Source organism: Eleutherodactylus coqui, chromosome 4 (genome assembly GCF_035609145.1).
Source record: "Eleutherodactylus coqui strain aEleCoq1 chromosome 4, aEleCoq1.hap1, whole genome shotgun sequence".
NCBI lineage: Eukaryota > Metazoa > Chordata > Amphibia > Anura > Eleutherodactylidae > Eleutherodactylus > Eleutherodactylus coqui.
In genome coordinates this window covers 35503790-35531399 of record NC_089840.1, presented here as the reverse complement: position 1 = coordinate 35531399, position 27610 = coordinate 35503790, and the positions used below count along the sequence as shown (strand labels likewise).

The 27610-nt window shown below is 48.7% G+C and overlaps 1 protein-coding gene across 1 annotated transcript in view; it reads left to right on the top strand.

The window, feature by feature from the left end:
- GDAP2 (ganglioside induced differentiation associated protein 2) overlaps positions 1-20950 on the top strand; it is a 44087-nt gene extending 23137 nt beyond the window's left edge. Inside the window, exons 10-14 of the mRNA XM_066599225.1 lie at positions 114-190; positions 1447-1586; positions 2458-2512; positions 19518-19661; positions 20610-20950. Of these exons, the coding sequence (XP_066455322.1) occupies positions 114-190; positions 1447-1586; positions 2458-2512; positions 19518-19661; positions 20610-20657 (464 nt within the window). The 3' untranslated portion in view covers positions 20658-20950. The remainder of the gene's footprint in view (positions 1-113; positions 191-1446; positions 1587-2457; positions 2513-19517; positions 19662-20609) is intronic.
- Positions 20951-27610: the final 6660 nt, after the last annotated feature.

The following is a 27610-nucleotide window of genomic DNA, read 5'->3' as shown; positions in this document are numbered from 1 at the left end:
ACTGCCAAAAAGATTTCTTCAGGGATTTACCTGAAGGGAGAGCTATCGGTGACCATGGCAGCCTATGGGTCCTCTGCTTCCACTGACATCATACATCTTTCTCCTTGTTCCAGGCTTGGATAACTGCGGCCGCAGCGTCATCGTCATCGTAGGAAGGAACATTCCAGTCCTGCTGATCGACATGGAGAAGGTAACTCGGGAAATATCCATAAAAGTGACCGGAGACTCTGAAACCCCCACGGGGGGGGGGGGGAGATTACAATTGGGCAGTTTGTGCAAATGTTTCCACCTAAAGGGGGGAAAAAGAGTTTTTGCTTCTGGGCGAGCTGGGTGGCAACCAGTATGAGAATCACTACAGCTGTCATAAGGGTTGTCATCCAGCTTTCCCAGACTCCTGAATGACAAGTCTGCCTAGTTATCTAGTGAAGAGAGAATAGGGGTTTTGTCAGTGTGTAATTGTGTGGAGTTCTTATTCAGGGGCTTAGGAAAGCTGGGTGGCCACTTATATGCGGCTCTATTGGTTTTCATTCAGCTTTCTTTTTCACTGCTGATATGAAATTTGCTTAGTTGTGCAGTGAGAGCAAAGAACGCTTGACTACTCAGATTTGGCACTCAAAGGTCTGGGAAAGCTGGGTGATAATATAATATGACTTCTACTATCTAGAAATAGCTAGTTAAAGGGGTTGTCTGGTTACCTGACAGGATCCCTTTAATAGAGCTGTTTGTAATACAATAACAAACCGCTATACTCCCCCTCCATCAGCGCTGTGGTCCCAGCATCTGTTGTGACAGCGGCCGTCACCGAGGCTCAGGCGACCAATGCATCCAATCAGAGGCAGCAGCATCACCGCTCCTCCTTCTCGCACCGTAATGCAATGAGCTCGGGAACATGACGCCTGACTTGCGGTGGCCGCCGCTATCACAAAAGATGCCGGGACTACAGCTTTGGGTGCTGGCGGTGGCAGATGGGTAAGTACTGCTCTGTTTTACTGCAGACAGCTCTATTAACCCTTTCCAATCGAATTTTGGATTCCGGGTTTCCTAAAAGGCTTTCTCTTTTTGCTGTTACACAACAGTGCCATCTGCTGGCCAAACCCGGTATGTGTGCGCCAGAGAGGCTCAGACAGCGGAGTGGCTGCCAATAGACAGTAAGAATACCCTGTCGGACGTCCTCTGACATCAGAATGTAGGAAGACGTCAGACAGTGGATTGGAAAGGGTTAAAGGGATGTTGTCCAGTAAGCAGACAACTCCTATGAGGCGTCATAGTTTGATGTGAGCAGTGGAGATCCTCTTTTTGTAAAACTACTAACACCCCAGTCTTAATCATCAATATGGCTCTTAGTACTCTTTCAATTCTGTACACTTACTGCCCCATCATGTATGACCGCCCCTCAGAGACATGCTATACTACATACAACATGCATGTTCTGTCTCGCCCCACCAGGCCCTGCTGTACTTCGTACATATGATGGATCACGTGGCTGCCAAAGACTACGTCCTGGTATATTTCCACACCCTGACGGGCGATCACAATCACCTGGACTCGGACTTCTTGAAAAACGTGTACGACGTGGTGGATGCCAAGTAAGTGGCTCCCCTGATGATCAGTCCGCGACGGTTAATAACGCTACACTGACCCTATACAGTTAACCCACTCTTCTGCCAGTCTCCACTAGGGGGAGCTGTGAGCCCAAATATTACTCACAGGTCTACATCTTTATAAACGGTTTTGAGCTGCGATTAACCCTCTCACGATCAGGCAGCTTTTATTTCTATTTTTAGGGCATTATGGAGATTTTGATTTGTACCAATTTGGAATTGATTGAAGGTTCCCAATTTACATTGAGTACAGGCAGAGCGATCGGCATAGGGAAGGACGGGAAAGAATGATCTTGGTAGTAACATTCACTCTGTAGTAGAGTGTTAGAACCAGTGTACCATTAAAAATACAACTCGGCCCAAAGGGAAAGAAGCCGGCATTCATACAGCAAACTCAATCAAAGAATAAAAGTTGCAGCTCTTGGAAAGTTGGGACAAAAAAAAAAAACTAAACGAATGAAAAATCTCCAGTCTTAGAGGGTTAAAGGGATTTTCTCTGTGTGTTTTAATTTTTCCGCACCCACCATTTACGCTGATTAGAGATGAGCGAACCTACTCGGCCACGCCCCTTTTTTGCCTGAGTACCGCGATTTTCGAGTACTTCTGTACTCGGGTGAAAAAATTCGGGGGGCGCCGTGGGTGAGTGGGGGGTTGCAGGGGGGAGAGGGAGAGAGAGAGGGCTCCCCCCTGTTCCCCCCCCCCCCCCCCCCACTCACCCACGGCGACCCCCGAGTACTTTTCACTCGAGTACTGAAGTACTCGAAAATGGCGGTACTCGATCGAGTAATTACTCGAAACGAGTATGTTCGCTCATCTCTAACGCTGATCTGAATGTCTTCTTTTTAACTCTTCACAGATATAAGAAGAACTTGAAGGCTCTTTATTTTGTCCATCCCACATTTCGCTCTAAGGTGAGTCTCCACCCCCTTCCGCTGTAATGGGAGTTAACCATTGTTTCTTTACAGCAGTGGAGTCAGTGAAGTTCTGCTGACTTCTAGAAGAGTCTGTAGAGAATTTCTCCCTGAGATTCCAGTCCTCTAAATAATTAGCACTTGATCTGATCTCTGGAGAGAAGTAGGAATTGGCTGGTTTTGGTTAGTTGCTGTTGTACCAGGACAGGGTGACACGCTCGCCTTCTGTCCGTAGACTATAGCAGGCAGCGTATTTGGATCCATCAGCCGTCCGACACCCTGATATACGGTTGGACACAACAAGCTTATTACAATACTGCTGAACAGTTTCCAGTGTAAGAAGCCTGATGATATACTGAAAAGGCGTGCATGTGCAGTAGATGTAGGGAAGGGGTTAATATGTGGAATCCGTTATACACCAACATCTAGGGATCATATGTGAAACACTGGAGTCACACAAAAGCAAAGAGGAAGGTCCAAATGTAAAGCATTCGCGCACTATCCCTCGTCCGTGCACCCCAAGGATCAGTGCATGACCGTCTGTTCCAATTCGGGGAACTCCCCTCCCCCATACATCGAGAGGGTCAATACAGCCAGCACGCTTCCTGGCACTTGCTGTGTTTTTACATATGGTGCGTGCATGCCGCATCTATTGTGGATCTCTATACTGTATTCAGCAATCCAGGCTTTGAGGCCTTAAAGGGAACGTATCGCAGAGCCCTTCTGATTGCAGAATGGAAGGCAATGTATCCTATAACCTCGGATGCTCCTATCCTATCCAGCGCTAATATAAATGTCGCGGCTCGGTGAGCCAGGGTTCGTCTGTTATCGGCGTCAGCGTGTCAAGTCGTCTTGCTAAACTGGCCAGTTGGGAAACCTTTACAAATATCATGTATGTACAATGGGATCAGTTTACTAATCCCGTCTAACAGGTAGATCAGGCAGCCTGAAAGTGCGCTAAACGTATCGGTGACGGGGTGATGAATGTGGTGCTTGTTTAAACACCCTGGCCTATCTTTATATCGCCCTAGTTTGTACATATTTGGCATACATTCAAAGGGATTTTCTAGGCAAATGGTACTGATGATGTGCCCTCAGGATAGGTCATCAATAATTGATTGCCGGGGGTCCACGACTCAGAACCCCGACCGATCAGTTGATCAGGCGTCCGGTGTCAGTTCCGCTGCTGCTCTGACCCCTTGTAGTGGCCGGTTCTTGTAACTGCAGGTGCAGCTCTTTGAATATCAGTGGGAACTGCAGTTGCAAGCAGCGGCCGCTACACAGGGGGCAGAGCCAAGAAAGTGTCTAACGCATAATGAATGTGATGCAGGGCGTGGCGCCATTTTTTTTGGGGGGGGGGGTGAAAAGTGAGCTAGAATTCTGGTAAGTTTGGCTTGTTAAATCTCCCCTTATGTGTATATTTACTCTTCTGCCTCAAAAATATAGTTTGCGATTCTTATTGTATTTATATGTATGAAAAATATAACAAATGTCCCCCCAAAAAAGTAGAGAAAAATAAAATAAGGCAATCCGTTTATTCCAATGAACGTGAATAAGAGTCGTCTGTCCTCAGGTGGAATGAGATTTATGAATGGAAGGAGCCGGCCCTAGGGTGTAATGTATGCAGAGACGAAGCGCGTGCCTGTTGTAACAAGAAGTGGCGTAATATCGCAGTTCTGTGTGTGACAGAAGATGAGATGTGCGATATGTTCTGTAACGGGTTTCTGTGTAACAAGACGTGGTGGGGAGTGAAAGTACATCACATTACTACTAATGGAGTTTGTATGCTCCCCTTTTAGCCCCTTCCCACCCCACACTGGTTTTATCATACCATATATTAGATCAATTATCTAATGTTCCCACCCACTCCCGTGCGTATGCAGTGCAAGTCGGGCTGTTTAACCCTTCAGACGCCACATTCAGTAGTGACAGCGGAACTGTCTGAGACTTGTGTTCATATCTGTGTTTAGAGCCTCGGTCGCCGATCCGGCATGAAATGCTGGAAGAGAAGGTCCTGCATGCAGGACTTGGTCCTCCGGTAAAATCCAGACAGCTGAATGAAAACCGAACGGACCCTATATAGTCATTTCCATCATAAAATTGATGCATTTGACCAGGTGATTCCCCTTTCTTGCTTCTCTAACGGAGGTGTAAACAGAGCCTAACCGTCATCGTAAGCCGCCACCATGCCATAGTGAGAGGCGGCGAGGAGTTACGGCAGCCACGAGCCTAAAGGCCTCCATGTCTACTACCTTTTTGTATACTGATTACTATGTACGCAGACAGGCAAAGTACACTTCAATACAGAAGTATCGCAGTGTGATATCTAAGAGATCAGGAAAATCCAGTTCCCTGGTGGGGCTAAAAAAAATAAATTAAAGCCTGAAGCTTAAAAATATATTAATTCCAAAAAACTATTTTTTTTCCAATCAAACAATGCCACATGGAATAAAAACCTTTTTAAAGAACACTTAATGGAATGATCCCATTATTTATCCCGTATGCTCAATGCCTTAAAAACAAAAAAGTTAAAGTGATAGAATTAGTGTTTTGTTTTTTTGCTGAAACCTTTTGTTTGAGAAAAAAAAAAAAAAAAAAAAAGAAATTGAGGGATCAAAAAGTTGTTTTAAGGGCTTATTCACAAGTCCGTATATCGACCGGCTGATATACGGTGTCCATTTCTGCAGGGGTAGGAGGCGGTCCGGGAGCAGTGCACTGAGCTCCCGCCCCATCTCCACCCCTCACCACTATTTGCAGTGGGTGGAACTTGGCTCCACCCCAGTTCCGCCCCTTCCATTGCAAACAGTGGAGAGGGACAGGGAGCTCAGTGCACTGCTTTCGCCCCGGCCTGCCTCCTCTCCTGCAGAAATGGACACCGTATATCAGCCGGCTGTGAAAACCCGGTCGATATACGGACTTGTGAATAAGCCCTAAGAATTATAGCTCACCCTGCAAACTGCTCCCTCAATGGAAAAGATTAAAAAAGTAATGTAGTACGGTGACACAAAAGCAAATGTGTTTTTTTTTTAAATTGTGCAGAGGTAGTAAAACCCTCAACAAAGTATACATTCGGTGTCGCTGCAGTTATACTGACTTTGGAATTAAAGGGGTTGTCCCGCGCCGAAACGGGACAACCCCGATGCAGGGGTTAAAAAAACAAACCGCTCAGCGCTTACCTGAATCCCAGCGGTCCGGCGTCTTCATACTTACCTGCTGAAGATGGCCGCCGGGGTCTGCTCCCTCCGTGGACCGCAGCTCTTCTGTGCGGTCCATTGCCGATTCCAGCCTCCTGATTGGCTGAAATCGGCACGTGACGGGGCGGAGCTACACGGAGCCGGCATTCTGCACGAGCGGCTCCATAGAAGAGAGCAGAAGACCCGGACTGCGCAAGCGCGGCTAATTTGGCCATCGGAGGGCGAAAATTAGTCGGCTCCATGGGAACGAGGACGCTAGCAACGGAGCAGGTAAGTAAAAAACTTTTTATAACTTCTGTATGGCTCATAATTAATGCACGATGTACATTACAAAGTGCATTATTATGGCCATACAGAAGTGTATAGACCCACTTGCTGCCGCGGGACAACCCCTTTAGGTAACCTAATGAATGGAGCAAATTTTAAAACAAAATTAATGGTAGGATTTCAGGGTTTAGAAAGGGTTAATAAATGCTAATATATTATATGTAACCCTAAAAGAGACAAATGAAATAATGTATCTCATCCCACAAAAAATAAGCCTTTGTACAACAAGTTGTCAGAAAAGTGAAACGTGTTTGGGCTTACGGAATGGGACGACGACGACCCCCACGTTAAGGGGTTAGTTTGTAAAGGCGGGACGCACGCACGGCTTTTTCTTGCGGTATTTAGTGCCGGATGCGCGACGGCTCCGCAAACGGAGATTTCAGCGCAGATGTGAACCCGACGTTACTGCATAATGTTGTACCCAGCGCCTCCTTCCCTTAGTGCGTGGTGACGCCGGCGCTTGCTTCTCGGGGCGCTGATCCGCTCCACCTTTTAATGACCCCTGACTTTGATTGAAATGCTGAAATTCAAATTTGAAGTCCTTTTTTTCCTCGCCAGCGCATAAAATCCAAACCCTCTCCAGATCCGTCAGATCTCCACATTCTTTCTCAAACTTTTCCAGAAAGAAAAACTATCGACATCAAGTGACTCTCCGAAATCGTGATGATTATCCCGCCGGGTCTTACTGGCAGCGTCTAGTTTAATCAATGCATCTTTAAGGAGAAACAGCTGTGAGGGCCGACTTACTGGAGTACAGAGACCCTGAGAGTCACGGGCGTCTGGTGGGATTCAGTCCTCTGGGTCCATTCACTAACTGGATCAGAGATGAGGAGGAATGAGATCTACTCTTCAGTGATCTGTTGTGGTTCTGCTAGTGAATTCGTGAAACGCTACATAAACGTATTGTATATCCTGGGGGCGGCCATCGTTACTGCACCTACTTCTGTGGTTGTTGCCTACTGACATCCACAACTTACAAGTGTACATCGCTACACATGGATACATTCCCTAAAGCCATGTCCTCCATCCCTCTGATGTATGGAGGTCTAGAGTTGTGAGGGAGCTAAGACCGTATCCATTGTATAAACAGAGAACTAGGTACGGGGGTGTAAATCGGCGAATACAAGATAGTGTATGATGGGAAAAGGAGGTAGCAGGGTTGTTGGGGAGCTAAGACAAGTTAGATGAAGGAATAGGGCTGTGAGGGAGTTAGGATGGCACCCATTGCATAAACGGGGCAGGAAGAGATGTCAGGGAGCCAAGATAAGATCTGTCGTAAGATAGGAAAACAAGGCTTTTAGGTAGTTACTCAGGTAATAGTAAAAATTCTGATGGAGCCACCATGGGATCCATTGTATGAAAGGAACAGAAAGTGATGTTGGGGAGCTAAGGCAAGATCTATAGTAGGAGAGGAAGAGGAATCGTAGGGATGTGATGACTAAACTTATTGTGTGAAAATAAAAGCAGATAACAAGGTTTTTAGGGTGTTCGACAGGAGGCGATAAAATATGAAGGAGCTGGCTAATGGATACTATTGTATGAAGGGAATAGGAAATGTTCTTGGGAAGCCAATAGAAGCTTTATTGCAGGATAAGGAATACAAGTTAATAGGGATGTGTGGGGTCTAAGACCATCTGTTAGAGGAAAGGGGGGTAACAGGGTGCTTAGGGAGCTAAGACAAGGTTTCATATGGTAGGATGAGAGAATAAAGGCCCGTTAACACGTAACGATTATCGCTCAAAATTCATTCAAACGACCGAAAATGAGCGATGATCGTTACATGTAAATGTGGGCATTGTGCACTTTTCGTTTGAACAATTATTTTAAGGTGAACTTAAAATCCATCGTTCAGCCACTGACAGGTAAAGCAAACACATTTATCTGTCAGTAAACCACAGGCTGTTATCTCAACGGGAGACGGCAGATAACAATGTAATCTGCCAGCAACCTTTTTGCTCATTTTCCCCTATTTTCATTAAAAAAAATTAAAAATGCAAGACAAATTTGTTTACTCGTGTAGTATCATCGTGTCCATAATGAACTGGAGCAATAAAAGTTATGGCACTTTGAAGGCATCAATGTAAAAATAATTATAATTTAAAAAAAAAAGGTGTTTTATTGTGCAAAAGTGGAAAAACCTAAAAAAAAAATTGTATTTTTGGTATCGTTGTAATCGTACCGACCCACAGAAAATGTACAGTGTCTTTTATGCTGCATGATTGATGCTGTAAAAAAATAAAAAACATGGGCAGAGTTTTTGTTCTCTCCCTGCTCTCAAAAAAAAAAAGTTTTACAATAGAATAGATGCACCCAAAAATGATACTGATAAATCTATAGCTTGCCACGCAAAAAAAAAACAAGCCCTCATACGGCCATGTTGATGGAAAAATTAAAAAGTTATGGTTTTTGAAAAGTGGAGATGAAAATTCCCCAAAAATTGTTGCTTCCTCATTGCCAAAATAGGCCATGTTCTTAAGGGAATAGTGAGATCCTTGTTCAGTCTAAAGACCTATTTACACGTAGCGATGATCGCTCAAAAATCGCTAAAAGGTGGTTGCTTTAACGATAATCATTGCGTCTAAACATGCGGCCATCGTGCACTTTTCGGGCACTGCTAGCTGATCGTTAAATTCAGGCCAACCTAAAAATCGTCCTTCAGCCCTATCAGCAGTTCTGCAGGAGGATAACGCTGATAGCATTGTTTTCCCGTGGAGAACAAAGGATCTGAGCGCAGATAATGGCCCTCCGGCTACTAACTGCTTTCAGCTAAGGCTTCATTTACACACTTAATTGCTCTTAAGTAGCTGAGTAGCTACTTCATAGTTTATACAAAATAATCGCTCAAAGCCGCCACTCAAACTGTCGTTTGAGCGATCATCGCTTCATGTAAATGTGCCTTAAAAGGGCTATAAGGACAGTCTGACCGGATTCGTTGTCTGGAAGAAAGCAGAAAGTTATCGATCACAGATTAAGATTGCAGACAGGAAGTCCTTTAAGATGGCCAGAGGAAGCCAAGAAGGGATCCAGTAACCAAGAACAGAATGAGTGAGCTCGTCAGCTGATACGCTTGTTTATAGAAGCATAACACTGCTTGCTGGTCGGCTGCACATCTTCCGTGTAAATAGGGAGGAGTGCGGCTGACAAGTGACTGGTCTGTGGGAAAGACAGATTCTACATGCCCCAACATCAGCCATGGTAGACGGCTCCACAGATTGATACCAGCTCTATAGGAGACATACGATCATTAATACGATTGTTCGCCTCTGATACAATATCCTCCTTGTCAGCAGCCCCCTTCCACACGGGGAGATTGTTTGTTTGTTTTCTTGTTTATGATGCAGAATAATGAGCTTTTGCTCATTAGTTGATTGCTTGCACATTCATACTGGCTAATTACTGGGCAATTGGAACCTTTAGACCCTTAATAAAGTCTGAATAGGTCTGTGTAAGGGAGTGATTGGACAAGCGGTGGCGCTATCGCTCGCATTTTCCTGACAATTGCCAGGCTGACAGCAGCCCAGTAGCGAGCGCTATTCCAGGAGAGTTAACGGCACTTGTGTAATAGTACCCCAAAGCCCCAGTAGAAGAGCGCTGATCTCATGGATCGGTGCTGGTCTAGACCTTTAAAGCCCTTTCACATGGCACAAGTATTGTACAAAGCGCTCGTTGGAGTCAGGGGGTCCCACGGTAATTGTTGGGTGTAAATTCAGACAGTGGAAGAACGATTAGTGATAAAACGCTGATTGGATCTTTCATGCAGACCCAAAAAACCATCTATCAATGTCTGTCTGGTTACTGCGGGGGGTGGGGGCCAGAATGATACCCGACCCACCCCACCTCCATTCACTGAGCTGGGATCGCTGGGATGGCCGTTGGGTGCTTTTAGCCTTAAAGAAGCAGAATCCTACTGGGGAGGAAGGGGGGGGGGGGAGCAGAACTCTAAAAGTTAGAGCTGGAACTTGGATTAGTGTAAAAGAGGAACAGGAATGGGTATCATCTCTCCTTAAGGAGAGCATCTAGAAGATGTGCAAGGAACAGGTGTAATATAGTTGTGAGGGAGCTTAGATGGGAATGATGTAGAAGACAAGAAGGGGCTGCAGAAGGATCCATGAAGGAACACAAGCTTATAGGGTTGTAAGGAGGTAAGATGAGATCCATAGAGATGCAGAAGGCAATAGAGGGACTGCAGCAGGATCCAATGAGGAAACAAAGATTTACGGGTGATAAGACAGGATTAGACGGGGGGTCAGTGTCTTAGAGAAAAAGATGAGAAAGCATGAGTGAACAGTATAATGTGAGGAGTCGTATATGAAGGTAATAAGGATGTCTGTGAAGGAATGAGATGCGGTGCTTTAGAAAAACGGGGAGTAAAGGAGCAAAGATGGGGTTCTTTAAAGGGAACCTGTCGCCCTATAAATGTAAGTATCGGCCGGCTGTATCCAGACCTTCCAACTGTCTCAGTGATTGTCCAGTAAGCCAGCGCTTAATCTGTCACATCAGTCATCTGCTAATAAGCCTTTGCTAGTCTGTAGTGCAGTACGGTTTGTATAGGTGTATTTATATGGGTGATTCCCCATCCCCCGCATGAGTTCCGTCCGATTCCAAGATGGATAGAATTCCCATGGGAAAAGAACCCATTGATTTCAGTGGGTTAATGCACATAAGTCCAAGGTTTAAAAGTCACAGCATGTCCTATTTTTCTTCGCTTCTGCTGCATGAAGAACCCATTATTTTCTATGGGAGCGTGAAAAAAGTGTTTTTCCTGCTTGTTTGATGAATTTTTATGATAAAATTTCTGTGAAATTGCAAGTGAAACAGTCAGTTTTTCACTGACCTCACACTCGCCTGTGTAAATCCAGTCTCGGGGATGCGGTGCTGTCAGGCACAGACGCCAAATATATGAGAAGATGAGCAAATAGGCGCCCCACGCAGAATAAGCTTACTCAGGTTTATTGGACACTTGCACAAATAACCGACAACAGCCATAGAGGAAGGGAAGAAGTACATATTCAAAAGTAACCGCTATCATGAGTCGCCTAACCCCACCCGCCCCACGAAAATAAAGGGGCACAATTCTCCAATAACTAAACATACGCAAAGTGCCGGTGCGCGGGTCACCAGAAACCCCAAATATAATAAGGTGGCGCCAAGATAAACAGGAGCCGTCTAAATAGGAAACGGGATCCTAGAAAGAGAAAACTGAGAAAATAGCGCAAATATGGCTGCATAGGCGAAGCGCCACAACACGGAGCGGATGGGGGTAAAAGGACCCTAAGCACATCGCTAGTAGCATCCTAGCTTCATTGGGGTCAACTACCACCTCTACTATAGGGGTTAATAGACTGAGAAAATCCGCAAGATAATCAACACCTGTAAGTGTTGAGCGAGCGGGTGGCGCAGATACGGGTCTACCGTGAATGACAATCCATGCGCTAAGAGGGGAATTCCCCTAGTCGACTGAGGTCTGTTCACAGGCATAAGAAGCAAAGGGAATCCCCGCTCCCACACACAACAGCAATATATGCGCAAAATAAGTTGTACGCAGCGTCGGGAATCCCCATTGAACATAAACACGAGCAGATAAATACATGAGATTCCAAAGGAATGTATACAGTCCATAGCCAAGCCGCAGAGATAGTATATACCTGCACCGTACTAGGAAAAAACTCTCTTCACTGGGTATATAGCGGCACAGTGTTGGGGGGAGGATAGTCTCTTCACTGGGTAGATAGCGGCACAGTGTTGGGGGGGAGGATAGGCTCTTCACTGGGTAGATAGCGGCACAGTGTTGGGGGGGAGGATAGGCTCTTCACTGGGTAGATAGCGGCACAGTGTTGGGGGGAGGATAGGCTCTTCACTGGGTAGATAGCGGCACAGTGTTGGGGGGAGGATAGGCTCTTCACTGGGTAGATAGCGGCACAGTGTTGGGGGGAGGATAGTCTCTTCACTGGGTAGATGGCGGCACAGTGTTGGGGGAGGATAGTCTCTTCACTGGGTAGATAGCGGCACAGTGTTGGGGGGAGGATAGGCTCTTCATTGGGTAGATAGTGGCACAGTGTTGGGGGGGATAGGCTCTTTACTGGGTAGATAGTAACACAGTGTTAGGGGAGGATAGTCTCTTCACCAGGTAGATAGCGGCACAGTGTTGGGGGAGGATAGTCTCTTCACTGGGTAGATAGTGGCACAGTGTTGGGAGGTTAGTCTGTTCACTGGGTAGATAGCGGCACAGTGTTGGGGGGGGGGGGGGAGGATAGTCTCTTCACCGGGTAGATAGCGGCACAGTGTTGGGGGGAGGATAGTCTCTTCACCGGGTAGATAGCGGCACAGTGTTGGGGGGGGGGGAGGATAGTCTCTTCACCGGGTAGATAGCGGCACAGTGTTGGGGGGGGGGGGAGGATAGTCTCTTCACCGGGTAGATAGCGGCACAGTGTTGGGGGGGAGGGGGGGGGATAGTCTCTTCACTGGGTAGATAGCGGCACAGTGTTGGGGGGAGGATAGTCTCTTCACCGGGTAGATAGCGGCACAGTGTTGGGGGGAGGATAGTCTCTTCACCGGGTAGATAGCGGCACAGTGTTGGGGGAGGATAGTCTCCTCACTGGGTAGATAGCGGCACAGTGTTGGGGGGAAGATAGGCTCTTCATTGGGTAGATAGCGGCACAGTGTTGGGGGGGGGGATAGGCTCTTCACTGGGTAGATCGTGGCACAGTGTTAGGGGAGGATAGTCTCTTCACTGCGTAGATAGTGGCACAGTGTTGGGAGGTTAGTCTGTTCACTGGGTAGATAGCGGCACAGTGTTGGGGGGGGGGGGGGAGGATAGTCTCTTCACCGGGTAGACAGTGGCACAGTGTTGGGGGGGGGGGGTAGTCTCTTCAACGGGTAGATAGCGGCACAGTGTTGGGGGGAGGATAGTCTCTTCACCGGGTAGATAGCGGCACAGTGTTGGGGGGGGGGGGGGGATAGTCTCTTCACTGGGTAGATAGCGGCACAGTGTTGGGGGGAGGATAGTCTCTTCACTGGGTAGATAGCGGCACAGTGTTGGGGGGAGGATAGTCTCTTCACCGGGTAGATAGCGGCACACTGTTGGGGGAGGATAGTCTCTTCACTGGGTAGATAGCGGCACACTGTTGGGGGAGGATAGTCTCTTCACTGGGTAGATAGCGGCACAGTGTTGGGAGGGGAGGATAGTCTCTTCACTGGGTAGATAGCGGCACAGTGTTGGGGGATAGGCTCTTCATTATGTAGATAGCGGCACAGTGTTGGGGGGGGGGGGGATAGGCTCTTCACTGGGTAGATAGTGGCACAGTGTTGGGGGAGGATAGTCTCTTCACCGGGTAGATAGCGGCACAGTGTTGGGGGGGGGGGGATAGTCTCTTCACCGGGTAGATAGCGGCACAGTGTTGGGGGGGAGGATAGGCTCTTCACTGGGTAGATAGCGGCACAGTGTTGAGGGGAGGATAGTCTCTTCACCGGGTAGATAGCGGCACAGTGTTGGGGGGAGGATAGTCTCTTCACTGGGTAGATAGCGGCACAGTGTTGGGGGGAGGATAGTCTCCTCACTGGGTAGATAGCGGCACAGTGTTGGGGGGAGGATAGTCTCCTCACTGGGTAGATAGCGGCACAGTGTTGGGGGGGGGGAATAGTCTCCTCACTGGGTAGATAGCGGCACAGTGTTGGGGGGAGGATAGTTTCTCCACTGGGTAGATAGCGGCACAGTGTTGGGGGGGGGGGGATAGTCTCCTCACTGGGTAGATAGCGGCACAGTGTTGGGGGGAGGATAGTCTCTCCACTGGGTAGATAGCGGCACAGTGTTGGGGGGAGGATAGTCTCTTCACTGGGTAGATAGCGGCACAGTGTTGGGGGGAGGATAGTCTCTTCACTGGGTAGATAGCGGCACAGTGTTGGGGGGAGGATAGTCTCTTCACTGGGTAGATAGCGGCACAGTGTTGGGGGGGGGGGGGATAGTCTCCTCACTGGGTAGATAGCGGCACAGTGTTGGGGGGAGGATAGTCTCTCCACTGGGTAGATAGCGGCACAGTGTTGGGGGGAGGATAGTCTCTTCACTGGGTAGATAGCGGCACAGTGTTGGGGGGAGGATAGTCTCTTCACTGGGTAGATAGCGGCACAGTGTTGGGGGGAGGATAGTCTCTTCACTGGGTAGATAGCGGCACAGTGTTGGGGGGAGGATAGTCTCTTCACTGGGTAGATAGCGGCACAGTGTTGGGGGGAGGATAGTCTCTTCACTGGGTAGATAGTGGCACTGTATTGGGGGAGGATAGTCTCTTCACTGGGTAGATAGCGGCACAGTGTTGGGTGGAGGATAGTCTCTTCACCGGGTAGATAGCGGCACAGTGTTGGGGGGGGGGGAGGATAGTCTCTTCACTGGGTAGATAGCGGCACAGTGTTGGGGGGGGGGGGATAGTCTCTTCACTGGGTAGATAGCGGCACAGTGTTGGGGGGAGGATAGTCTCTTCACCGGGTAGATAGCGGCACACTGTTGGGGGAGGATAGTCTCTTCACTGGGTAGATAGCGGCACACTGTTGGGGGAGGATAGTCTCTTCACTGGGTAGATAGCGGCACAGTGTTGGGGGGGAGGATAGTCTCTTCACTGGGTAGATAGCGGCACAGTGTTGGGGGATAGGCTCTTCATTGGGTAGATAGCGGCACAGTGTTGGGGGGGGGGATAGGCTCTTCACTGGGTAGATAGTGGCACAGTGTTGGGGGAGGATAGTCTCTTCACCGGGTAGATAGCGGCACAGTGTTGGGGGGGGGGGGGGGGATAGTCTCTTCACCGGGTAGATAGCGGCACAGTGTTGGGGGGAGGATAGTCTCCTCACTGGGTAGATAGCGGCACAGTGTTGAGGGGAGGATAGTCTTTTCACCGGGTAGATAGCGGCACAGTGTTGGGGGGAGGATAGTCTTTTCACTGGGTAGATAGCGGCACAGTGTTGGGGGGAGGAAAGTCTCCTCACTGGGTAGATAGCGGCACAGTGTTGGGGGGAGGATAGTCTCCTCACTGGGTAGATAGCGGCACAGTGTTGGGGGGGGGGGAATAGTCTCCTCACTGGGTAGATAGCGGCACAGTGTTGGGGGGAGGATAGTCTCTCCACTGGGTAGATAGCGGCAGAGTGTTGGGGGGAGGATAGTCTCTTCACTGGGTAGATAGCGGCACAGTGTTGGGGGGGGGGATAGTCTCCTCACTGGGTAGATAGCGGCACAGTGTTGGGGGGAGGATAGTCTCTCCACTGGGTAGATAGCGGCACAGTGTTGGGGGGAGGATAGTCTCTTCACTGGGTAGATAGCGGCACAGTGTTGGGGGGAGGATAGTCTCTTCACTGGGTAGATAGCGGCACAGTGTTGGGGGGAGGATAGTCTCTTCACTGGGTAGATAGCGGCACAGTGTTGGGGGGAGGATAGTCTCTTCACTGGGTAGATAGCGGCACAGTGTTGGGGGGAGGATAGTCTCTTCACTGGGTAGATAGCGGCACAGTGTTGGGGGGAGGATAGTCTCTTCACCGGGTAGATAGCGGCACACTGTTGGGGGAGGATAGTCTCTTCACTGGGTAGATAGCGGCACACTGTTGGGGGAGGATAGTCTCTTCACTGGGTAGATAGCGGCACAGTGTTGGGGGGGAGGATAGTCTCTTCACTGGGTAGATAGCGGCACAGTGTTGGGGGATAGGCTCTTCATTGGGTAGATAGCGGCACAGTGTTGGGGGGGGGGATAGGCTCTTCACTGGGTAGATAGTGGCACAGTGTTGGGGGAGGATAGTCTCTTCACCGGGTAGATAGCGGCACAGTGTTGGGGGGGGGGGGGATAGTCTCTTCACCGGGTAGATAGCGGCACAGTGTTGGGGGGAGGATAGTCTCCTCACTGGGTAGATAGCGGCACAGTGTTGAGGGGAGGATAGTCTTTTCACCGGGTAGATAGCGGCACAGTGTTGGGGGGAGGATAGTCTTTTCACTGGGTAGATAGCGGCACAGTGTTGGGGGGAGGATAGTCTCCTCACTGGGTAGATAGCGGCACAGTGTTGGGGGGAGGATAGTCTCCTCACTGGGTAGATAGCGGCACAGTGTTGGGGGGGGGGGGAATAGTCTCCTCACTGGGTAGATAGCGGCACAGTGTTGGGGGGAGGATAGTCTCTCCACTGGGTAGATAGCGGCAGAGTGTTGGGGGGAGGATAGTCTCTTCACTGGGTAGATAGCGGCACAGTGTTGGGGGGGGGGATAGTCTCCTCACTGGGTAGATAGCGGCACAGTGTTGGGGGGAGGATAGTCTCTCCACTGGGTAGATAGCGGCACAGTGTTGGGGGGAGGATAGTCTCTTCACTGGGTAGATAGCGGCACAGTGTTGGGGGGAGGATAGTCTCTTCACTGGGTAGATAGCGGCACAGTGTTGGGGGGAGGATAGTCTCTTCACTGGGTAGATAGCGGCACAGTGTTGGGGGGAGGATAGTCTCTTCACTGGGTAGATAGCGGCACAGTGTTGGGGGGAGGATAGTCTCTTCACTGGGTAGATAGCGGCACAGTGTTGGGGGGAGGATAGTCTCTTCACTGGGTAGATAGCGGCACAGTGTTGGGGGGAGGATAGTCTCTTCACTGGGTAGATAGTGGCACTGTATTGGGGGAGGATAGTCTCTTCACTGGGTAGATAGCGGCACAGTGTTGGGTGGAGGATAGTCTCTTCACTGGGTAGATGGTGGCACTGTATTGGGGGAGGATAGTCTCTTCACTGGGTAGATAGCGGCACAGTGTTGGGGGGAGGATAGTCTCTTCACCGGGTAGATAGCGGCACAGTGTTGGGGGGAGGATAGTCTCTTCACCGGGTAGATAGCGGCACAGTGTTGGGGGGAGGATAGTCTCTTCACTGGGTAGATAGCGGCACAGTGTTGGGGGGAGGATAGTCTCTTCTAAACGGGAATGTTTTTAGTTTTTTTTTTCTTAAGTAGTCGTCTCCTCGCTGAACCCATAGCTGGTTTTCGCTCCGTTCACATCCGCGCTGGAGGCTCCATTTCAAGCATCCGGCATAAAATCCTGGATGAAATCGCACCGCATGTTATCAGGAGAGAAAGTTTTTGGAACTTCTTTAAAGCATTTGCAAAGTTACTTAACATAATACGCAGATGTTATCTGGACCTGGTTGGGCTTGTGATATGCTGCAGATTACATTGGCACATAGAGGGTTCTGGTAGTTCCTCCTTTATCTGGATTTTGTTTACAGGTATTAAAAGGCCGCCCAGCGAGGGGTGGTGTATTTTTTAATTCATATAATATATAGTTAGTATTACCTTGGTTACTCCTTTCTATCTGAAACGCCTGCAGTCATTCTTAGCTGGGTCATGTGATCTCATTCTCTCCACCTGGGGATACCTGGCTTTTATGTTCTTCATATTTCCTGTCTGATGGACTGTACCACACAAGCTCCTTAAGAGGGGCGTTAACTCAGAATGATTAGAGGTTCTTGTTGCACGGTTATAAGGAAGGAGATGATAGTTCAGTCTCCTGACCTTATAACTATAGGTCTGTAGGTGAAAATATATAGTGTTGATAATTGGTGTCCTCCCAGCAAGCAGAGATGGTATATCTTCTAGCTGGTCATGTGATGATGTGCTGATGGATCGTAGGATTGATGACACAAAATAATGATGGAGAACACAGGGGAAAATCTCAACCTCTAGATGGTGTCTGATAAGCAGCAGATAGGGGGCTGCACTGCATGGAAGTGACTACTGTTTAAGGCCCATTGAGACACAACGATTAACACTGAAAAAACATCTTTTGAGCGATAATCGTTGTGTGCATTTACACGGCAAGAGGATCGCTCAAAATTCACTCAAACGGCAGTGTGAGGGACCGTATTAAACGTTCTCTTTGCATAAGGCCTCCCTCACACAGGGCGTTTTTGGCACTGTGCTAAACGCTGTACAAGGCTCCCGTTTATTTCAGTGGGGCTGAAATGAATGGCTGAAAGCGCTGCATGTTCGATTCTTGGGCGTTTTCAGCCCTGTGCCTCCCATTGAAATGAATGGGCAACGTTGAAAATCGCAGCGTTTTTGCAAACACCCTGTGTGAGAGAGGCCTAAGTGTGTAAATGAAGTCTCACGCTGTACGCAGAAGACAAGCAGGACCGCTATCTTCTGCATACAGCTGTTGTCTTCTCGGAGCGCTCAGCTGGTATACAGCTGAGCGCTGTCTTCTGCATACTCCTGCTGTGTTAATGGAGCACTCATCTGGTATACAGCTGAGCACTCCGAGCGGGGTATACAGAACACAGCTGGAGCGCTGTCTTCTGCATACTCCTGTGTTCTCTGAGTGGGATAGCAGCTGAAACAGTAGTATCAGCGGTATCCCGCCGAGAACTCAGCGTGCGGCACTGATAAGGCCCATCGTCCTCTTTCATCTAGCTGAAAGACAACGATGAGTGCATCATTAACGAAAACTGCACGATGTCCGTACTTTTAGAACGAACGATTCTCAATTTTGAGTGGGGAAGGGGGGGGGGGGGGGCAGAACATTTTGGGGGAGTTTTGCTTTTATGGTGTTCGTGATGCAGTAAAATTGCCATGTTGTTTTTATGCTGTGGACCAGTATGATGACCGTGATGCCAAGTTTCCAAAGGTTTTTTATGTAGTACTACAGTGTTTCCCTGAAAATACGCTCTACCAAAGGTTTTAACCTTTTTTTATCTTTTTATTCATTTTTTTAAGAGGGGGGGGGTTAAATATAAGCGCTCCCCTGAAAATAAGCCCTAGCGAAATGAAAAAAGAGGAAAAAAACAAAAACGGCAATACTAAACTAGCCAGTGGCGTCTGAGTCTCTCGCACTGGTACCCGGGGCTGCGGCAGGCTGCCGTGTCCTCGCACTGACACAAGACTCTCCTTCTGGTGATGGGGCTTTGAATACCCCGCCTTCAGCAAACGAGTCTTGTGATTGGATTGATTGCTGGCCAATTAGAGCTGTCGCGTGATCATTCACAGACCTTCTTTATTTTTCTGTTTGTGGGGTTGTGTGAGGGCTTGTTTTTGTGGGGTAACCTATAGTTTTAATTGGTACCATTTTGGGGTATAATACAATTTTTGATTGCTTTTTATTACCTTTTTTTTTCTTGGAGAGAGTAGTTTTATAAAAAAAACACAATTCTGGTGTTCACCATGCAGGATTAATGTGATATATTAATTCATTGGACCGTTACAAATGCAGCTAGCTCTTATATATAATATATGTATATTTTTAATAAATGCGATGACAAGTTAAAGGGGATTCCGTAGCGCCCGTTTCCCGGGATGAGGGCTACGGATACAGGTAGCCAGGACAGAGCGCTGGGTTTTGCCATCTCTACCGTGAAGAGCCAAGATTAGAACCCCCCCCATAGGACCCTTTTTTGAGATGTGGGGGGGCTAGAAGTGCTGCATCCTGGCTAGAATACTCCTCCTTGTTCAGTTTAAGTGGTCGATGTCCTTTCACTGACCTAACCTTTCGTCTTCAGGTGTCCACCTGGTTCTTCACAACTTTCACCGTGTCTGGATTAAAGGACAAGGTCCACCATGTTGACAGCCTCCACCAGCTCTTCACCGCCATCGCCCCAGACCAGATAGAGATCCCCCCGTTTGTCCTGGATTATGATGCTCAGGTAAGACACAGGTGTCTGTAAATAAATGGCGCGGTTTAGTGATGACTGACGTGCCCCCTGTAGCCGCCATGTTCTCCAGTATGCTTGTCTATCAGACGGTTATCACCAGAAGCAGTGAAGTCAGCGTGACTTGATGAAAACCATCTGTAGTATGAAATATGTGCAGAATGGAGGAATGGGGCCAACATGTAAGGCAAACACAGGGTTAAAGGACAAACAACCACCCGCCCTGCGCCGCTTTTGATGTCTCTCCTCCAGGAGGGTCTGTGGCAGCGATTCAGATGAGTTGCGGGGGTCCGGGGAGCCACCTGCAGCCCAGATGAGGCTTTATAGAGTTCAACGCTGCTGAGATGTAGTTCGTGACAGATGCGGAGAGGGGATAACTGGTGATCTTGGTACAACTAGGGGGGTTCTGGTACTGATAAGTGGAGCTCAGGGGTGCACTAAATGCCAGAACGGGGGTCCCGATTTCCACCTCCTTCATATTAATAGCTTTGCAGTTGAGCAGGCATTTTGTCGCTTCCTTCATCCCTACGGGACTGCCATAGATCGGCAAGTACTGTCCCCGACTTTCTCCATCAGTTCTATAGGGGTGGGTGAATCGGCAGCGCACACGCTCAACCGCAGCTTCATTTACATAGGGGACACTGCACCCAGTTTGGAGGTTTTGTGGGGGCCCCAGCTGTCAGACCCCCAACCAATCTGTTATTTCCATTCCTATGGATAAGTGATGGCGTATTACCAGCATACCCCTTTAATTATCCAGTGTCCAGGTTAGGAATGAGATTTGCACTGGTTCATTGTAAGCTAGGATGCGTTTTCAGCCTAATGGAAGTATACCAGCAGCAAGCAGAGGTATTGAAAATGGGGAGGAAAATAGATAGAAGGTTCAACAAATGCATTTTAGATTTTTCTGAAGAAGCTTAATATCCTCCATCTCTTCTGCAGGAGAATGGACCCATCTTCCAATCACACTCCTCCTTCTCAGGCCTCTGACTCCTCTGCTCCTTGTCTATTGACCCCCATGGGTAGTCCTCTCGGGACAGTCATCCGTCTCCCCTGCTGCTTCTCTGCGCATCTTCCCGGACCGCACACCAGCCAGCGATGGACAATACCTCCTCCTTGTCAGCGGCAGGTTCCTCCTGTGACCTGACAACCACAGAGACTAGAAACTGCGCTGCGGGTGTCAGATTATATTTATACTCGTGTACATAGCGACGCCGGGGGGGAGAACCCTCGGCAAGGGCTGATCCCAGCTGTGCTGAAAATAAAGACCCTTTATAATGTGACTCCCCTCTGCAGAGTCATGTGTTTTCACAACAGTGGAGCTGCGATCATGGTACGGGGCTAATGACCTTAAAAAAGGAGTAATGCATCAAAAATCAGGAGATCCCAGGTCAGTGAGGAGCTGTTACTTGGGGATCTCGGCTCCGTACACTTGTTACCTCAGATCATCAGCAGTCCGTTACCCCAGGTTCTCTTCACTTCTTTTTTTTATTGGTCCTCTGTGCTATAGAGACCCCAAATGATAGGCTACTAGTTAATGCAGGAGTCACAGTGCAGCATTATTCAGGAGCCTCCCTGTATGGTGGGACCTCCAATAGGTAAGTCACCATTGGTCTGCTGGTACTTATAGGCATGTTATTGGTGTGGGACCTTCTAAATTGCAGAATGCTGCTATTGACCCTCAGGTGGCTGCATGCTGATGATCAAGTGCTGCTGAGCAGAGAGTTTAAGGTGGCCGGCGGGCCCTGATGACCTGGGACCTCTACAAAGTAGTGCGTTAAGATGACGGACCTCCAAGTTGCTGATCCGTTATTCAGTGCCACCATGGAAATATAATCAGGGCAGGTAATTAAAAAAAAATTAGTTCACATGACAGAAATTTGACACGGAATCTGTTTGGAATCCACGGCACATCCCCGTCGTAATCTATATGGCGCGTGTTTTTCATCGCACACAGATCTCAGATGGGGAAAAGAGTGATCTGTTGTTCCTTGCGAGGTTTCCTCACCAGGAATTCCACGTGCCGACAGTAGCTGCCGCGGAAATCTGCAGCTTGGCCATGGATTTTGCGGTGGTTTTTACAGACGCAATCCACAGGGAAAATATGCATTGGATTCCGCCGCGTGAACAGATTTATGGAGATATATATATATATATATATATATATATATATATATATATATATATATATATATATATATATATATATATATATATATATATACACACACACACGGCGACATTTTGCTGCGGTTTTCACCTTAAATCCGTGGCAAAATGTTACCATCTCCTAACTGCCCCCTTCATTCGCTGCAGTCTGTACACCACAGATTTTTTTTCTGCATGTGGCTTTGGAATCCATGCACGGGAAAACCAAGTGATGTCGCTCCTTGACGCGGATCCCGCGCTGAAGCCATGTGGGGAACGCCACCTACAGATTTGCCCATTGATGCGGGCCAACTGCATGCAGATCCGTGGCGAATCCACGGCAGAAATGCGCAGTTTAGCCGCAGATTCTTCTGTGTGAATGGCAGAATCCATGTTTGATTTTTCTGTGCAAACTTTACCTCGAACTCCATGACAAATCCTCGGATTTCTGTGACTGCAGAAAAAACGAAATCAGCATTGAGGACTTCACATTTGTGTGGATTTTAAACCCACGTTCGGAAGAACTCTGCGGCGTGCAGACTGCGACTGAAAATAATGGGATGCGGATTTGTCGCAGAATCTGTGAACGCTCCGCCAAGTAAACCTCCCTTACGGGCGCCGAAGCCCCGCTGCCTGTCTGAACTGCGTCTTATGTGTAGATGTGCAGCAGCCGAGGGGCCGGATGGCGACTTCTCTACGGCGCACACATGACGGCCACCTTCCAGTGGAAAGTTCAGTGACTTGTGTGTGAACCAAAAACTGTTGTAGGAATTAAGTGAGTGATCGTTTCCGTGGGGCGGGGAAGGTGCGAATCACAGGTTGGCATAGTTGGAAACAAGTTGCTGTCTCGCTGCTTCCTCTCAGCTTGCATAGTAAGACTCATAAATGCTGCTTTGTATGTGTTTGGAGCCGTGATGGACACGAGATCAGTACTTTAGGTTCTTTCAGATGAATGGGCCTAAAAAACGTGCAATAGGCGCAATTTTTTGACACCATGATTTCTCTATGCCTAAAGATAGGACTTGTCCTGCCTCGTGACAACACAACGCCGATGGAGCCATAGACTCCTATGGGAGACTATGCCAGCCAGCAAAGGGAGGAGGAGGGAGTTTAACCCTGCAGGGATGGAGGGAGGGGATTCCCCTGCATTGTTTTGGTGGTCAACAGTGAAGTACACTGTGGTCAGTGCCCTCTGTTAAGGGGGGTAAGTATACTTGGAGGGTGGATATGCCACAACATTTTGCATGTTCTGCTGTAAATACCCCCTCGAACAAAAGTCAGCAGCAGCAACAACCCTGCGCCACCTGCAGGAGAGAGTCGGAACACAATGTCCTGCTCTTCGGTCTTTCTGTATGCCTTGTCCACTTATATAGATCACCCTCCCAACGTACGGTATTTGAATCCCTAATGGTACATGTGACCCCTTCACCACATCCCAAAATGAGTACAGACCACCCACTGGACAGCTAAGTGGGCGTAGATGGCACCTTCATAGTATAAATAAATGCAACCGGCGTAAAGGTGACAGTGTTCGTCGGCAGAAGGAATGTGATACTGCGGGCATAGAATCAAACACGGGCTAAGAGTGTTCAGAGTACCCGGCTCAAGAGCGACGGACATCCTATACTGTGATCACAAGAGGGCTCAGCGGGGAGGTCCACGTGGCAGCGACGTAATACCATCCCGCACTCGGTGGCAGGAATCGGATGGTCAGATAACACCCGCTGCCAGTTCCACTTCTTTCTCTGTTCCCAGATGTCAGAGGAAACCTGGGAATGGGGGGATGTGAGTACAAGGGGGGGGGGCGGTCGGTAGTCCGGGAGATCTCCAGTTTGATGAGAGCGTTGGCAAGTATGTCTTAAAGTAAAAGCTCTGCCATTGGGGATGAGTGGCACGGACCAGCTTCACCAAGGCAGCTGCAGACTGGTGGGAGGCACAAGTAAGGGTCTCCCATGTGGTCACTCTCGGCACATTAAGGGTCTTTCGTACATGCAGGATTACCCCAGGTAGTCCTGCAAATTTTGGCACAGAATCTGCCACGTGGCGCAGTGTGGATTGCGGGCTAATTTCGCCTGTGTGAAAGCACTATGCGCTCATACGGGCGCAATATGTCAGGGCAAAATCCACTGCATTTCCGCACCAAAATCCACGCCTTTTTTGCTGTGTGTTAACGAACCCTGCAGATCTGTATTACAGATTCCGCAATCGCCATCCGCACGGACAATCTGCGGTAAAACGCAGATGTTGAAAGGCATTCATTTTCTGAGGTTTTTTTTTGTTCACCCTCCCGGATACGAATTGCCTTTTTCCGTGAGCAGAAGAAAAATCGCAGCATGCTCTCTTTTGCGGTGGAATCCGCGCAGACGGCCTCCATTGATGTCAATAGAGGACGACTGACCCGCGCCCATATGCAATTACCATTACATATGGGCTGTAGGTACCCTTGTCATCATTAACGACGGCGCAGAAAATACAAATAAACAACAACAAAAAACTGTACTGAGCGTGACCAGCGGCGAGCCATCGCGGTCAGCCGCAGCACAGGTCTAGGGTAGCCGGCCACGCTGACAGCCGCAATCCGCCGTAGGCCTACTGCATGCAGAGCCCGGCCCAGAAGTCCAAAAGGACTAATCGCATTACATCTCAGCTTTGTGGATTGGCGAAGGGTCCTTTTAGATGAGCCGATTCTCGTTTGAACGCGGCGAGCGACTCCCCCCTTCTGTTCTGGTGAGTTGTGAGGGTCCCCTCCATATAGGAACCCCCTATAGATCAGTTACTTGAGTGGGATGTGGGTGGCTGGCCCATTGACCCCTCTGAAGTCGGCGACAGTGATAACCTTGCAGAATCTTCCCGTCTGCTCGCTCAGCACGGGGAGAACATCTGGTCCCGCCGCGGATTCGCTGGGCTAATTACTTGTGACGCGGCGCTGGCTGGCTTTCGTTTTTTTCCACGTCCATATTTAGCTCGTGCCATCTGTCTGCAGCCCGTGGAAATCCCACATAATCTCAGGCCGGCTGCTCCAGGGTCACGGCGAGGAACAATTCACATGGAACAGCATGTCGCCATCTATTAACCCCTTCGTACCAGCAATGTGCGCAGCAGATGTCAGGACGCTGCGGCCAGATCTCTTAATGCGCACATTACGGGGGTTCACGCCAGACCCCTCAGGAAATAACAGTCCTCCGCTTGCATGTCATTAACTGGAAGCGCCGGATCCTTACAAGAGGGTCCTCCGAGTCTCCGATTCCTTGTTTCCTCCATAAATAAGCGTCAGAATGGCGCTTATTTATTATTGATCGGATGCCATAATATTGGTATCCAAAAAGCTGCAATTTTGGCACATTTTAGCCATTTGTAACATTTTTAAAACGTGCGTCGGCGGCCCAACAGTAGGCGACACGCAGATAATCGATGCCAGGAACACCCGTCTAAAGGTACCTTTTACACGGGGCGAATCATTGGTGGACATAATGAATTCGGGCAATCCGCCATGGCGCTGAGCGAGAAATCACTCACTTGTCAGCGTTGTTTAACTGGCCGAACAACTAAGCGACTGTCTGGCCGTGTAAACAGGAGTCGTGCAGATCTTTGAGCAACTGCCTGTTGACTGTGCCTGGAGCTGATCTTCGGCGCGCTCCGGCTCCGTTTACAGAATGACTCGCTTCTGTGTAAAAGCACGGGAGCGATGGTCGCTGGGATGGCGGTCGGGCGGTAATGTGCCGTGTAAATAAGCCATAATGTCTCTGGATGAAAGTTTAACTAAAAGCTGTGTGACTAATAAAGCATCTTTCTAACCTGCCTGGGTAAGTGTCCGTCTTTACTGCCGTTCTTGCACACTGGTCTGAATGAGCCCTAATAAAGTGAATTCATGGTATACAGCGTAACCTTGTGGTTATCACCACTGACAATGCTATAGGAGTGTCAGTCTTCACTGCTCTCCTGCTATTCATGATTCAGGACTGATGTCCATACGCTGTTCCAGCCCCTTGGCCGCAACTCGTACCCACGGCTAGCGTGCCAGAGGCCTAACGGCGAGTACTGCGCAGCATAGATCTGTGGGAGGAGAAGGCAACTATACATTTTCGGATGATGTACATTAACGCCTGCAGTTGTCATCAGTGCCGCGTCTCTGACTGCCATCTGTGAGGGTCCTGGGGGCACATGACTCAGCTTTTGACCTTTTGGGACAAGTGTGACAATCGTTCGTTGCCTGGCGTGACGCGGCGGGGCTGACGTTCTTGTATCACCTCCAGGTGACTTAATTTTCTCTAGCATTGATCCCCAAAGGCATCGGTGTGGCTCTTCCTGCTTGCAGTGACGCTGGTGTGACAACAGGGTTAATTACGTGGGAGCAGCCGGAGCCTCTGTGTAATCCTGCCGCTGACGCAGGTGCGCATATTTATAGGGAGCAGCGGGGACCTTATGTAGTAACCATCCGTCTGCTGTCCGTTTTTTTTGGTCTCCCCATTGACTCCCTCAGCTGTGAGAAGTATTAGGGCAGGACAGGTTTTACCCTCTGAATATTTCCATTTTGTGACTGCAAGCAGAGATCTTAAATAGGGTAAGGAGCTGAAACATAAACAGTATTGAAGAATGACGCAACTTTGCATTATGCACCGATGAATAAGCAGTTTTTAGGTAACTCTGAAGCCCCCCCTCCCCAGCATCAGTCCTATTTTTTTCCTGATGGTCCATCCTGTTCCCACATCACACCGACGACCATCCCTGTACACCTCATCGGCGGTGTGAGGTCTATGCCCTGAACGTTCAGTTGGCGGCCCGTCTGATATTATAGTAGGGCAGCTCCCCCCTCCCCCGATTACAGTCGGAGCAGTCATTCGGTTTCCATCCTCGCTGTACCCGGAGTCGTCATGGAGGATTGTGGGGTCGATAAGTTTCAGAGCGAGTCAATGACTCATAGTATCAGATCTCACATCCTCTTCTCAGAACAGATGTGATGAGTTGTTTACATCTAGAAAGTAACATTGTCGCCACAAAACTGATACATTGTAACCAGCGGCCCGGTGATACATTGTAGCCACTGTATACTAAGGTATCGCAGCCCCCATCCACCAGGAGCCACAAAGCTCACAGCCCCTCCCTCCTGGACGCTGATAGATCCCAGACCCCCATAGATTACAGTCCCGCTTGAGGATCTAGTAGATCACACACCCCAGGACCCCTATAGATTATAGCCCCCTCTTTCCATGACAGCTGTTAGTGGTTGCTCACATGAGGGGCAGAGCCATGGTGTTAGGTGCCCATTGTGAGTGTCAGCTCTGTGGGTGCAGGTAGCAGGCGCTGATGATGACCCCCGTGACATGTAATATAACGGAACGCCCAACAGCTGCACATTTGTTTCTTTCTTGCGTCACAAAATTAGTTTCATTCCCAAAAGCTGAATTTCAGTTCACGGTTTCAGGATGGCACCTGGAAGGAGGAGGGGTACAGTGCAAGCGCGAGCAGGATTATATATGTAGAGCTGGTGTAGGTTCTATATCTTCATATATACAGTGATATGGACCATGCTGGTATAACCTGGGTATCTCCTGTATATAATTATATATGTACTGGTATAACCTGGGCATCTGTATATAGTGATAGGGACCATGCTGGTATAACCTGGGTATCTCTTGTATATAATTATATACAGCTGGTGTAGGTTAGACATCTTTTGTATATAGTGATATACACCATGCTGGTATAACCTCGACATCTTCTGTATATAATTATATATCTACAGCTGCTATCAGTTATATATCTCCCTCTATAGAGTGATATGGACCATGCAGATA